This window comes from Anarrhichthys ocellatus, unplaced genomic scaffold, assembly GCF_004355925.1.
Source record: "Anarrhichthys ocellatus isolate YVR2014 unplaced genomic scaffold, GSC_Weel_1.0 scaffold1, whole genome shotgun sequence".
Lineage (NCBI taxonomy): Eukaryota > Metazoa > Chordata > Actinopteri > Perciformes > Anarhichadidae > Anarrhichthys > Anarrhichthys ocellatus.
Window position 1 is genome coordinate 732,164 of NW_022280031.1, and position 14,219 is coordinate 746,382.

Here is a 14,219-nt window from a genome sequence, read left to right on the forward strand (position 1 = left end):
ATATATATATATATATATATATATATATATATACACACACACACATACACATACACTATAATCCATGAGACGGGTTGGCATGATATGCATCGCTTGTGTATGTGGCAACACTAACAAAAAAAGCGCAGGTGGTTTGTCCCTCCTTACCTGTGTGTGACTCTGGGCTGTGATTGGGCAGCATGACGGGGTGTTCTGGATGCTGATAGGCTAACGGAGCTGTGATGGCAGCCGGGCTGATGTTGCTGCTGGTTAGGTAGGGGCTGTTGTAGTGATGAGAGTTATAATACGGAGAGTACTGACTCTGACTGTAGCTTGAGTACGCTGAAAACTCCTGTCAAAAGGTAAACAAAGGAGCCAAACAGCCATTGTCATTTAATATTCCAAAAATGAGATGTCCAACAATATGATATATTTAAGACAGTAGCTACATTTAGATATTATTTGTCATGTTCGCTATAGTTACCAGCCATGACAGCTGGTATTGTTTGAATGTGTGTGTGTGTCATCGTGGCAAAATGTGGTCCTGGCATTTGGCATCGCGGCTGGTGCGATTGTCTCTTGTGTTTAGCAGATATATTGTTCTGTATCCTATTGGGGAAACCTTTTAGATGTCCTGGCAGCAAACAATCTTGCAGAAGTCACATTACTCACTTGCTGGGTAGAGTTGAACGGGGCTGAATTTGAGATTGCATGGGTGCCTTGAAAAATTCCAGACGAAATACCACCACCTGAAAAGTGATGTGAAGACAAAGGTCAAACCTTTTAGGAAATACTTCATCATGCAGGATAGAGAACAGTCACAAACTGGTGAACTGGTTACATCTTGTATCAATTAATCAACCTCGGATATATTTTCACAACGAAAAGATCTGATCTGTGAAATTGTGTGGAGGAAATACTGAGCAGTAAACTTTGACTCCTTCCTCAGTGACAGCTCAGCGCTGCAGGTGCTGGGAGTGAGATTTATGTTTGGCAAAACAATACAGGTGGGAAAGTCTGCTGCTGCTGCTGCTGCTGCTCTGGGAATCATCTCAGTCTAATCAAGCCAGGGCAGGAATAACTTTCTCCAAGCAACGCCCCCCACCTACAGCACTGGACAGCATTTACGTTTAGCTCGTTAGATGGATATCTCAAAAGGTCAAGAATGGTACAGTGGTAGAGGAACATCAGTGAACAGATGCAGCGCCTGCTGACCAAGTTTAAACAAGACCAGTAGCAGCTCTCAGAGGGTGTTCGTAAGCACAACGGCACAACATGCTGATGGTTAGCAGGTACAATGTTTATCATTTAGTTTGCTGCTAACATTTGCTGGGCGTTGATTGGTATTCAGCCACTAATTTAAGTTTATGGCACTAGATTGAAAGTGAAGGGATCTCCAGTTATTACAATTCATCCTGAGTGGAACATGAATGTCTGAAGCTAATTACATGACAATCCGTCCGACAGTTATCAAAACATTTCACTCAAAACCGCAAAATTCAGCCTCCTAGTTGCGTGGAAAGCCAATCAATCCTGTAGGAACCACAAAAAGTCTGAATCGAATTTTGTGCCAATCCAAGTAGATGAGGTTGAGATATTCCACTAGAGAAGTGACAACTTTGAGCAGCCCTGTGTGGGTTTCCTCCAGGTGCTCCTCCCACAGTCCAAAGACATGCAGGTTAGGTCAATAGGCGGCTCTGAATTGCCAGCATTGTCATTGACTGGCGACTTGTGGTGGCTGGAAGACGAGACATGACAGCTGAGTGAGCCGATTATTGTTTGCATTGCAATTAGCGTGTCTGGATTCAAATAAACAGGTTGATTACGCTTTACAAAGAATTGCTTTGTTTCTCACTGTACTGTTTATTGAATGGGTGTTGTTTTTGCTTTGTGCAGTAGGAAGGTAATAGTCTCTATATAAAGTACTTGGAGGCAATTGTTTTGAAGCTGATTTAGTGTTCTTTTCAGTGAAGGACCTGCCTTGTTTTGTTTTGACTGCTAGCTGTGCAACAAGTTGCCCTAAGGGGGCAACACAGATTTATGACCTGGACGGTCCAGGTTTTTAAAGAAAACTTCAGTCCACTACTGCCTCTTCTTGCACCACTTTTCTTCTTCTCCCCTTCACAGTGGATGACAAGCTGGAGAAAAATGACTCAACGGAAGAACCACAATAAAACCTCCCCGGACAACACAACAATCTTCAAAGCGACTGAAGGAAAAATTCAGGAGGTCTCTTGAGTAAACACAAAAAGGCTCCCATAGTCCCCATTTGGTTTCAGTTGTACGCACAGTGTACAGTACATGTTTCGATGGTTCTTTGTGGTGTGTGTGTGCGTGCTAGTGTATTGTGTACAGTATACTGGATGACATGGAAACATTCCGAAATCCTACAAACATTCGGTTGTTGTGGCAGTTAATTACCGTTTGAAGTTTGCAGCAAATGATTTATGCATAAAAATATTCAAACAAATTTATTTTGTTTAGGAACAGTGTCTTTCAAACTCAAACTGAAATCTGTTAAAAGAAAAAGAAAAGAAGTTTGTTGGTTCAACAGTCGTGCTCTGACAGAGCACAGTCATTGAGCGCTTAGCAGAGGTTTCATCATAAGTGTGTTTACATTCTCCTATAATGTCTGACATCTGAATATTCTCTTGAAAACGGAACTGATATGGGAAACTATAGTTATTCGGGAAGGGCTGAAAAGAGAACAGAAGTCACGATCTCCAACTCGTGTACTACTTGTTCTCAACTTTATTATCTCTACGACAACTGAACAAACTTCAGCTTTGATTCAGGCAATAATGTTGGACAATAGTACAACTGGAGACTTTGGCCCTTATTTCTATTAGGAGACCTGGTAACCTTGAGACCTGAAATCATTCCAGTTAAGTCCGACAGGGCAAAACCTTTGAGCAGTCATACAATTAGACAGGTTCTAAAGAAACGGTTTTATCGAAAACCACTTTTTGGAGGTATAACCACAAGTGATCCCATCTATATTTTGGTCTGCAAACGTTGATGAATATTTACAATGGACTTAATGGAAATAAGTTTGGCTAACCTATCGTATGTTTGACTTTTTCTTCCTCAACTTTGACCCACCATCCTCGGCTCTATTTGTGTGCACAGTTTTCCGAAAAAATGAGAAATGTTTTGAATGGCCTGACTTTCTGGTTTCACCTTCAAATAAAGTGGTTTAGATAGAATTTGGATAAACAATTGGCTTGCTGAAAACGTGTCTGATTGTTTCTTTCCCTGTCTGACCTTGTTTCAGTTTGCTATTACAACCCTCAAACTAACGTCAAACCTAAATTCTTTTGCGAAAATAGGAAAATACTATCGCAATAAAGATGGTAATGTGAAAGCACTGGCCCATTATAATATAGAGATTAGCTCATGTTTCAATTATTACTGTACTTGTAAAATAACTGAGCTGCGATATATAGTATGTAGCAGCAAACCTCATCTGTTTACCGTTTGATCCTGTTTTGTCTCTCCTTTGTCTCATCCATACAGTGGAAACAGGGTCACCCATCACCCCCCCCCCCCCCGAGTCTGCAACATTAAACCTACTCACCCCTCCGTATAATGCACCTTAACCTCTCCCCTCTCACACACAAGGTCAATTTCATGCTGCTTTCAAAACCATAAAGTCGCACTAAGCGAGTCATGCTTTGGGCGCCGGAGGACTGAGGAATGTGTACAGCACAGATACACACACACACACACATTCACAAAAACACACACACACACACGGCCATGCGTTGGCAAAGAGCTGCATGCATTTGAGTTTTTGTTTTTCAGCAAAGACCTTCTGCCCATCTCTTGTACTCTTGTTTTTGTTCCTTTGTTCCATCCTCTCCGTCTATATGTTTTCTCACTGTCTCTTTCTCTCTAACAGACACCAGCGTTGCATGCTGTGTTGTTGGTCTGAGTGGAGAAAGGGGGCCTGACCCCAAGAAAAGAGGAGGGGTGGGGAGACTTTTGACGCCAGGAGTCCAGACCGCAGCTAATGGAGAACAGGTGTGGCAGAGGAAAAGAGAGAAAGACGAGGAGAGAGGAGAGGAGAGGAGAGGAGAGGAGAAAAGGAGTAAAAGAGTCGAGGAAGGCAGCACAAGGATGGAAGCTCCTTCCAGTAAGGTTGAAATCAAAGATGGTGTATGTGAGGTTTGTGTGCGATAGTGTGTCCATGCATTCAGTGCGTACGGTGTTTCCGACTCACCGTGTGTGTGCGAGTAGCTGTAAAGACTCTGACTGGGAGGAGTGCTGCTGAAGTTAGAGTAGCCCAGTATTCCTGTCTGCCCTGGAGAATGACTCAGGCCGTCTTCTGTTTTAATGTCTAAGTATGGAGAGAAGCCGTTTAGGGAGCACAAGATGAATTTGTTTGGTTTCATGAACAAACTAGCCAATATTCAGTTTTTTTGTGAATCATTTTGATTTTGTATTAACTCTGTATTTACACTGTGTATCGATCAATAACAACGACCAATACTACTGTAGGTATATGTATAACAATCAATCTATGTCACTCAATGTGCCCGTTTCTTGTATTCATTAAAAACTGACTTGTGTCCTCTTTTTTTGTTCCGCTATTTGTGAAGCGACTGAATTAGTTTCCAGTTTAATGTTGATGTCCAATGTGTTGTATTTTTATTAGTTCTTGTTGCTTTCATAGTTCAACAAAAGAAAGCGTCACATCAGTAAATAAACACAGCTACACTAACTTGCAGAATCCATCACTTTACACAAACACTTTGCTTTTGAGATGATGATCAAAATATTGCATGCGTCTATGTAACAGCAATGTTTGTTTGTACTCACTGTAAGATGGCACGCTGTAGCCCTGTGCGTGGTGAGTGTACGGTGTGTACGGCCCTGCAGCCTGGAGGGTCGGGCTGTACTGAGTCTGCCCATATGCAGCCATGACTCAGCCGATCTAAAATAAGGAAGAAGTAATGAGGAAACCTTTCTTGGCGAGTTCTCTTTTCCTTCATCTGTTACAATAGAACATCTATTTTGGTCACGGTTAGAACTGAGTGTGAGGAACAACACGCTAAACATGCAAACACTCTCTTTTAATGCCACGAACAGAACAAACGGAACTCTGCTGGGAAGCTCACGCCGGCTAAATCTGAAGAGATGGTTTGAAACAATTACAAAAAAACTAGATTGGACTTAATTTAAGGAGAAGAAAACCTTTCAGTTTTTAGTCAAATAAACTTTAATAAGTTAATGATTAACATCACACAGTTTTAGGCCAAATCACAATGATGTGGCAGTTTCCTTGTGAGTTCAATCACATTAATTGCACCACATTTTATATAAACACACAGACATACATCGCAATACGTGACAATATAGTAATGCAATTCCACTTTCAATTTCGGTGACAAATGTTGTAAAAACAAACTCACCTGCAGTGGGTACGATGAGTTTGAAATGGATGATAAGAAGCCCTGTGAATGAGGCGAGAACGGGCACCGTCAGAAAATACACAATGGAAGCAGCTAGGAAATAAACCATGAGATTTTAATAAGATAAAACTTGAATCTAATAGTGCAGAATTAAGTGCTTCTCACGTATTAGCAAGACATTAAATCACATTTAATCAGCATCAGCATCATTTATTAATTTGTAAAATTCCAGAGAAATTGTGTTCTGCAGGAGACCCTCTTACTCCAACGAAAATGTGATATGATTGCATATCAGTTTTTATATAATTCAATTAAACTATAAATACTTGATAAGTGGTGCAAATGTTTCACTGCAAACATGAGGGTGTGCAGTCCTGATGACCAGTTCTATCACGATACAGGGGTTTATCTTCAGAGTACACAAACTGTTTGACTGGGTGATTGCAGTGACTCCAGCGAGCAGCCACTTTTCCTCTAAAGCACTTTACTCCTTTTTTTTCTTCCCCTTTGTACTTTTGCCCTCTCACCTGGCTCTATAGAGAGAGCTTTATCCTCTATATCCCGTCACACCGCTGTTAGTCAGGTTCCTCTCGAGCCGTCAACTCTCCTGTGGAAACAATAGCAAACACACACACCATCAGGACACAGGTATGCAGGTGACTGACACATGGCGACGTGCCTCCGGCCCTGTTGCAGCAGGATGGGGAGGGAGGGGAGCAGGTATTTTCTCCAAGCACAGAGTTCAAGAGGTGAATGGTTTCAAGGGTAGACAGAACGACAGAGAACACGATGAATGTGGCATTTGATGTGAGGAGTTAGTCATTAGAGACGCTGACAGTTAAATGACGAGTTACAGGAACCTGACAGGTAACATTGTTTCTTTGGAAAATTATAGAAAAATGCTCCGCCGATGCTGACTCACTCTGCTGTTTGGCACCGGTGTCTTTGTGAAGCTCCTTCGAGGAAATAAACCAGCACAACGCTGCCGTCCAAATTTAGCAGAATTTCTCATGTACGGCTGGAGACAGGATGAGACAGGAGAGAGGCTGCTATCTCTTTTACTGTATTTCTCTCTATCGGGCCCACTAACAGACATATGGAAGGATAAAATGGTGAGAGCGAAAAAAGGTATAAAAAAAAAAAAAAGAAGAGAGGGAAGGGGAGGTCTCGGCTCAGTACGCTGGAGGTCAGAAGGTCAATGTCACATGAATTAGTCTGAGCAGGAAGCTGAAAGAGGTCAGTCTGTTTGACAGCAGATCCTAAAGCTGACTCACACAAGGTTCCACAGAATGTGGAGCAAGATGTATTGTGGGTCAAAGAAGTTGTACTGGGAAACATTTAGGTAAAAGTCAAGTCATCTACTAATATAAGTATGTGGACAATATCCACTCTGTACTTTTGGACGTATTTTCAAGTACTGTGTATGACGGGAAATCTTATTTCAGCAATATTTCAGAATACAGTTTGCCTGTCAGCTTTGTTCAACTGTTTGGGAAACTTGCACAAAAAGATCAATGTTGGCTTTCTGAGTCTGGTATGATAGAGACCTCATACAAACACAGTATCGCCAACAATCACTGATGCTCCGGCGGCTGAATGGCAGCAAATTTCTTCAGCTTCCAAAATCTTGTTTATTTGTGCTATATGTCAATGCACAACAGCGTAAACTACTTTACTTATTTCATTTCTCCATGTCTCTCTCCCTCTCTTCTCTTTCTGTTTCTTTCTCTCTCTCTCTCTTTGCCTCTGGGCCATTCCAATCTGGCAAAGCTGCAGCTAACTGCCTGACCTCTGACCTGGCTGACAACACAACGACAGAGACAGATGACAGTATGACAGTCGTGAATTGTAGGGGCAGCGGGGTTTTACAGCAGCAGGGAAGATGAAGGTGGGGGGGGGGGTAAAAGCACACGCTATCTGAGAAAAGTGACAGAAATTGTGACAGTCAGCAGAAGCATCACTGGCATATCACAAAACCTGACACGACTTACAGTATCTTCTGTGTTGTTCTCATGTCATTAATGTCATTAACAGGATTCACAGAATAGCTGAGAAAACACATCTCATGTTGTGTCAGCTCCGGCTGATGGAGCTGCCCTCCCGGCTTTAAAAACACCCAACACAGCTCACAGTGTTTTCTGAGTAAATAAATGCACTTCAACCGTGAAGCAGCCAAAAAAAACTCTAGAGGCAAAAATCCACCTGCACATCTGTGTTATTGACCGTAAAACAAACATAAATAAAACGGACTGTAAATGTGACGCTAAGTAGGTGATTTACTGTTTGTCAGTTAGCCTTGTGTAAAAACACAAGGGGCCTAAACAAGATACAAATTGGATAAAAATTCCTAATCTAAATCTGCTCCGTATGAAGATTATTATAAATCGTATTATATCTAAAGCCTCAAATTAATCAACAAATCTTTTATTTTTAGCTTCAATTAAATTTGAAATCTGTACTTTAAATCTAAGCCACATGTCCATGTTTATCAATAGTTTTCCTATTTCTTCACACTTGAAATCACCCTTAAGACCTTGCAGCCATGAGAGATCCGGTTCTGACTTTTGTCACACGCAGACTGTGAAGCTTGAGAGAGTAATGCTGATCCTGCAGCACAGAGGGAAAATAAGGAAAGTGCTGTTGTGCTTAGCATTTCCTAGTATTTCCCTGGGATCAAAAGTGAAAGCGACGCCTGCGACGAGTCCTCTTGACTTCAGCTGCATCCTTGCAACAGTCCCGCATGCACGTACACACAAACACAAAAACTGTGTGTGATAGGGAAGGCACTTCCTGGTTCAGGCTGAGGCCTGGGAGGAGGGCGCATAAGGCCATGGGAACTGCAGGACACCGGAGGGAAGACGAGCGGAGCTCAGCAGAGATGTGGAGAGCCGAGGGCTGAAACTGAAGCTAAAACAAACCCAGCAGGGCCACGGGGGGCCACAAGGCCAGTCCCACCAGCTTCACCTGGGTCCCAGGGTTCTGCTAGACCACTGCTTCTTTCACGGATATCAAATTCTAGCCTTTGTGCTGATGGATTACATCACAGGATGGCGTATTGTGCTTTAACTTGAAATGTCATTCGATACAGTTAAAGGACTACGCTGAGCTTGTGCAGATTTACCTGTAGTTCAACTAAACCGTTGAGTGAGGAGACGATGACAGACACGAAACTAATCCATATGGGCCAATTTGTCCGTTTATCAGTCCATCCAAAGGAAAAAGGGTTTTGTAGCTATTTCAAACGGCCACACGCAAACGGCAGGAAGACAAGCCGGCCGCCATAAAGATGGTTAAGACGCAGTAATTATTCATACGGGGATAAAAAAAAAAAAGCGCAGACTTACCGATAATCATTTGTCAAAAGCATTCATAGTGTTGTACTTGTTTTTAAGTGATGGAAGTAGAGGTGTGAAGAATGAAACAATAACCAAACGTTGCACACGATGGCTGATTGCCAGTTGTGGTCGGACACAGCGCCCCAAAACAGTTAGAGTATGTGTACAATTTGAATACAAATAAATATGACACAAACACAAGATACTACCAAACTAACAATGACTAGCAAATTATTGAAAATGTGTCACAGCGTTTGGTGAATGTATGATTGCTGAGCTGAAATAGTTCCCAAACTAAACCTTGCTGTATGAGCTTGAGTAGCAAATGACAGAAGGTTTGACGCAAACAACTCAGAATTATATATTAATAATGAATTATTAGTTTAAGTAAGTACAACCCTGCATTATACTGTAAGAAATATTTGACATGATAAAAATCCCTACCAAATTGTAACACAAAATATCTGACTTCTCCTTTACATAACTGTAGCAGAATTTGGTATCAATGTTTTCCTCTGAATTTCATATGAAGACTGTGTGCATTGTCAACATTGATTTGAATATTATGTCAGGTGTCTGGTGTGTGTGTGTGTGTGTGTGTGTGTGTGTGTGTGTGTGTGTGTGTGTCTTGATTGGACATGTCAGACTCTGGGCACCCGCTGCGGTGACCCTCCGATGGTTTGACCTTTTATTGAAGCGCTGTGGATCTCAGGACAAGGTGACATGCTGGTCTATAATCGGGCCATATGGGACCCCACCTGGAGCCCTCAGTCTGCCGAAGTGCCTGAGGCAAAGTTGGGGATTGATTCACTGCTGAACACAAACCCTCTCTCTCTTTCACAGTCGCTGATAAAAGACACAGAACAAGGGCCCAGTATTTGAGTATCTGGGGCTTCGTCGTGGAAATCTGTGCCATCTGCCAGTGACAGCTCTCTTTAACCACCTTTGGCACACAGCAGTACAATTAGTTTTAGCTTTATCCTTCAAATCTTTTAAAACTACATCCATATTCAGAGGGTAAAAGCCAACACCTCTTATATCTAATAGCTATAAAAACAGAGAACCAGCCCTTTCAGACCCTGCAAACTCCTCATGTCCGCCTAAGCCTGATAATCCTTCAATAAACCGTATGCAGACATATAATATACTCGCTAATCTGCCAAGTCACATGTACAACACATATTTATATAAACAAACACATGCTGAAACCAACAAAGTCCCTTGCTGTTTGATTACATTTTTCATCAATGCACAGTGCGATGGGTTGATTGTTTTGCTTTTTTTATTTATTATTATAAAGATTTCTGGATAAACAAGTTGATCGTTTGGTCTATCAAATGTTAGAAAATTGTGAAAAATTTTACAAAACCAAAAGTTGATGTTTTTCATCTGATCAACATACCAAAACGAATATATTCATTTTCTTTATTCTTTTTAATCATGTAAGATAAAGAAAAGTAGCAAAACCTCACAACTAAGAAGCTAGAACCAGGTAATGTTTGATTTTTTGGTTTGAACAATTACTGAAATGATTCATAAATTATCAAAAAGGATGTCAATTCATTTTCGACCTTTCAGTGCCAAAAGAGCTATCGAAAAAGTTTCTCATCATATAGAGTGCTGCGGGGGATGAGGTATTTCTGTAAGCCAACCGAGAAGTTAGCATCGTCTCTGGTTCCCTTGACAGAAATCCAAGGGATTTTTCCACACACAAGTTCCTGATACTTTTTGTTCAGCAAGTTTGTTTTTCACAAATGAATACATTTTTGAAGCGAATGCAATAGGCATTGACGCTTTGAAGGGCGGACTAGTAAGGTTCAAAATTCACGAGAGGGGCATTTACTGACAGATTTTAGATTGTAGGACAAAAAGGCCAAATCTTTTAAGCTTGTGTTAATCACAGACCTTATTTCAACCATTTAACCCAAAACCCTTTGACTTTGAGACAAGGGAACCGGAAGTGCAAAAAAGCTGACTCATTTACAATTGTCAAGACTCATTCCTGCAGCACTCTATGGAGTACAATGCTAATCCTCCAACTAGCAGTTAATTGAACCTGTTTGAAAAAAAAGGACATCAGTGAGAAAGTTGTAAAGTATACTCTAAAAGAGAAAATGTTCTTTCCCAATCACAATTGGTACATTAGCTGTGCATAGACAGAGCCTCAGCCATGCTGGTGGTCCACTAACAGATGGACAGAGGATTGATCATTTCAACCCACCACGACCTCGGCAACCAGAGAATTCATTAACAGGCCAATACATTCCAAGTGTGTGTTTGGGTGTCCTCCACATATTTTAGCATCATATTATAGGACATATACATACATAAGCAGAAAGTGTGCTATCTGCCAGTAACGTCACTGCTGCGTGTACTAACTGAAGGACACTAGCTGTTTTCTAACTGGGGTCCTTTTTGTGATCGACAGTTAATACTTGATTCACTACAGTTTAGTGTTCCTTTCACACACAGCCAAAGCCGTTCGACAGCAAAGAAACTAAACAAAAAACCTGAGCAACAGTGCTTCATTTTTGACGTTGGGAAAAAACGCTAATGTCAACAGCACCCAGACAATTTTTTTTTGTTGACTCCACATACCAAGTCTGACATTTGCTGAGACGGTATAAAAAGCAAAAACACCAGAGTAAGATGTTTCCATGTTTCTGTCACCTGTTTATTATCAGGGTGACCCATCTCAATACGGTTTCACACAGCCAGCATGCGGACGTCCACAGCTACTATCATGTTTACATCATCAACCAGAAATTTAAAAACTTGAGCAACCAGTTTAAAAACCCAGCAAGCGTTTAATCCCTTTATTGACAGGTTCAACTCTCACAGGAGACTCTGCAACGTTTTCCTCAGATAACCCGAAACACACGCACACCTGGCTAATACTGAAGATCTTTAAATGAAAAGTGAACGAACTGTTAAGTCACATAATGACAGATACAGAACAGAAGTCATTCTATGAGGGGCTCCAATTAATCCCTGGCAGCAGTGAACCTGTTGCCCACTCTGTCTGCACTGTGTAACTTTACCTCTCAGACTCGGTGGCCTCTCTTTTCCACTTGACTAACTCCGTGCAACAAGACTGCTTTAATGCCAGAAGCTACCCCCCTTCTGTCCCTCTGTAGTCAAAGCCTCTTTATTCCACAATGCAAGTGTCTTGATCTCGGTTTTTCTCCAGCACACATTCTCTTCTTCCCTCGCCTTCACTGCCCATTACCCGGCACTCACACTCTAATTATATCACAAACTATTTTCCCCCAGTAATATTGCCAAATCTTGGGAAAGGACCACCTACCCCAAGGCCCAGACTCTGACTCCCCCAGAACCAGTGCCCAGGGGTCAAAGTGAGGGACAGCTGGCAGACCTCCCAGCAGCCCGCAAGAGCGGGTGTGGGGTTGGAGGACGAGGCTGACCCCAGTCAGATGGTGGTCTGTCCCAGGTAAAAAAAAAAACATCTGGTCACACACGCGCTCGCACAATCAAAACTGACACACGCCTGACTGCATGACTGCTCCTGTTTTTCTCTAATGAACTCTCACACACACACACACACACACAAATGTACACACACACACTCTGAGACTGGCTGCTTTATTAGTCATTAGGATGAAAAGGTTTGCCCTCGATCAGTCTCCTCAGCAGGAGACGGCTAGTGGCCGCCGTAGTTGCCAACAGCTGGCCAGACAGAGCTCGCTGGTAGCTGAAGCTCACAGGCGTTACAGACGGACTGAGGTCCAATTACTTCTTTACTATTAGATTTACTGTGCAAGTGTGTGTGTGTGTGTGAGAGACAGAGAAAGTGAGAGAAAAGAAAAAACAAGCCGGTGATTTATGCCTTTTCGGAGAGATAAGAATGCAGGACAAATTAGGTATGATAAGATATGAGTAAAGATGGAAAATGGTGGGCAAGAAAACTATAAAAAAAAACTCCCACAGCCACAGAGAATTATTAAATTCTCTTTTTGGTGGAAAGCACCCAAGCTGCTATTAAGCACGACATTTTTTTAAATATGGTCACGGCCGGCTATACACTGCAATGTGTGTGGCTTCTCCATTCTCAAGATGAGATAAGGAGAGTGGAGATGGTTAGCGAGACAGCTGTTGTCTGCTGACAGCCCAGGGTTTAACACACACACACACACACACACACACACACACACCACCACGAGGCCTCCCCCTGTGCTCTCTGGGGCTTTAAGGGAATTAAAAAGGGGAGGGAAGGGTGGGAGAGGAGAAGACATTTAGAAGGAAGTGTGATAAGTCACACACCATTAGAATCACAACATCTTTTTTCAATCCTGGGTTTTTGTTTCACTAAACATATGGAGGTTCATGCAGATTCACACACGCACACGTCCAAGGCCTCACAACAAAACAGACACACTACTTCTCCATGGCTTGTACCTGGTCGAGCCTCTGTCTCACACACACACACACACACACACACACACACACACACACACACACACACACACACACACACAAGTTAGCTATTCAGAAAAGCAAGGATTAGAGGAGAGGAAATGAAACCGTTTTTTAAATGTAATTCAGAATTATTTTCTCATCTTTATATGCGTTGTCTTCATTCCACCATCTGCCGTTGCTTTAATGCCTTTCTTGACAGCAATAAAGAGTTTTTACAAAGAACAGTTGGGGGAGTTTTGATTTAGTCCGTCTTTCTGTTTATGCAGACAGCTGCACATATCAGGCTACATTCATGATTGCTTCTTCTGAAGTTGTATAAGGTTCAGAAGCATTCGTTCCATGAAAACCTAGAAGACTTCGACTTTACTTTATTTCTATGGTGACCCCTCAAGGAGGTATACGGACAGATTCAGACACAAATAACTAAAGGAACTTAAATAAAAGACCTGGCACTAATTGATTAGGAAAAGGAAAATGCAAAAGAACAAAGTAGCAAATGACAAGTAAATTAAGGAATTAACAAATGCGCAAAAGTGCCCTCTGACAATATACAGTGCTCACTTAAAAGAAGACAGTAGTATTTTAACTAACTTTGCGAGATTAGTTAACTTTTTTGTGGTGCTTTCAACAGCTTAAATAATGTTTATTTTATTATCAAAAGCAGGAGAAACTACTATATAATGAAACTCGTCACCTTGATCACCTGTCAAACATAAAGCATGGCGTTTGCGTGCACATTTAGACAGATTTGTTCACAGAGCTGAGCAAAAACACAAAGACTGTGTGAATGAGTACAGTAGTGTCATAGAACAAAAAAAAGTAGCATAAACTAAAAAAAAGGCTCAAACTTTTTTGCACCAAATACTGAACAGACTCACAAAATGAAACTCTTCAGTCTAGCTTTTAGAACGATATCACCAATTCGGACAAAGAGGATGGATTGAATATATTTTCAGACTTGCTGCTGTAACCTTGAGTTCAAGTCAGCCAGGCTGTTTGACTCCCAAAGAGAGAGAGAGAGAGAGAGAGAGAGAGAGAGAGAGAGAGAGAGAGA

At 41.7% G+C, this 14,219-nt stretch overlaps 1 protein-coding gene across 1 annotated transcript in view; it reads right to left on the minus strand.

Annotated features, from left to right (window-relative positions):
• eya2 (EYA transcriptional coactivator and phosphatase 2) overlaps nucleotides 1-14,219 on the minus strand; it is a 35,891-nt gene that overhangs the window by 19,255 nt on the left and 2,417 nt on the right. Inside the window, 6 exon segments of the mRNA XM_031843440.1 lie at nucleotides 148-331; nucleotides 652-728; nucleotides 4,202-4,318; nucleotides 4,801-4,915; nucleotides 5,394-5,435; nucleotides 5,921-6,000. Coding sequence (XP_031699300.1) covers nucleotides 148-331; nucleotides 652-728; nucleotides 4,202-4,318; nucleotides 4,801-4,903 — 481 coding nt within the window. The 5' untranslated portion in view covers nucleotides 4,904-4,915; nucleotides 5,394-5,435; nucleotides 5,921-6,000.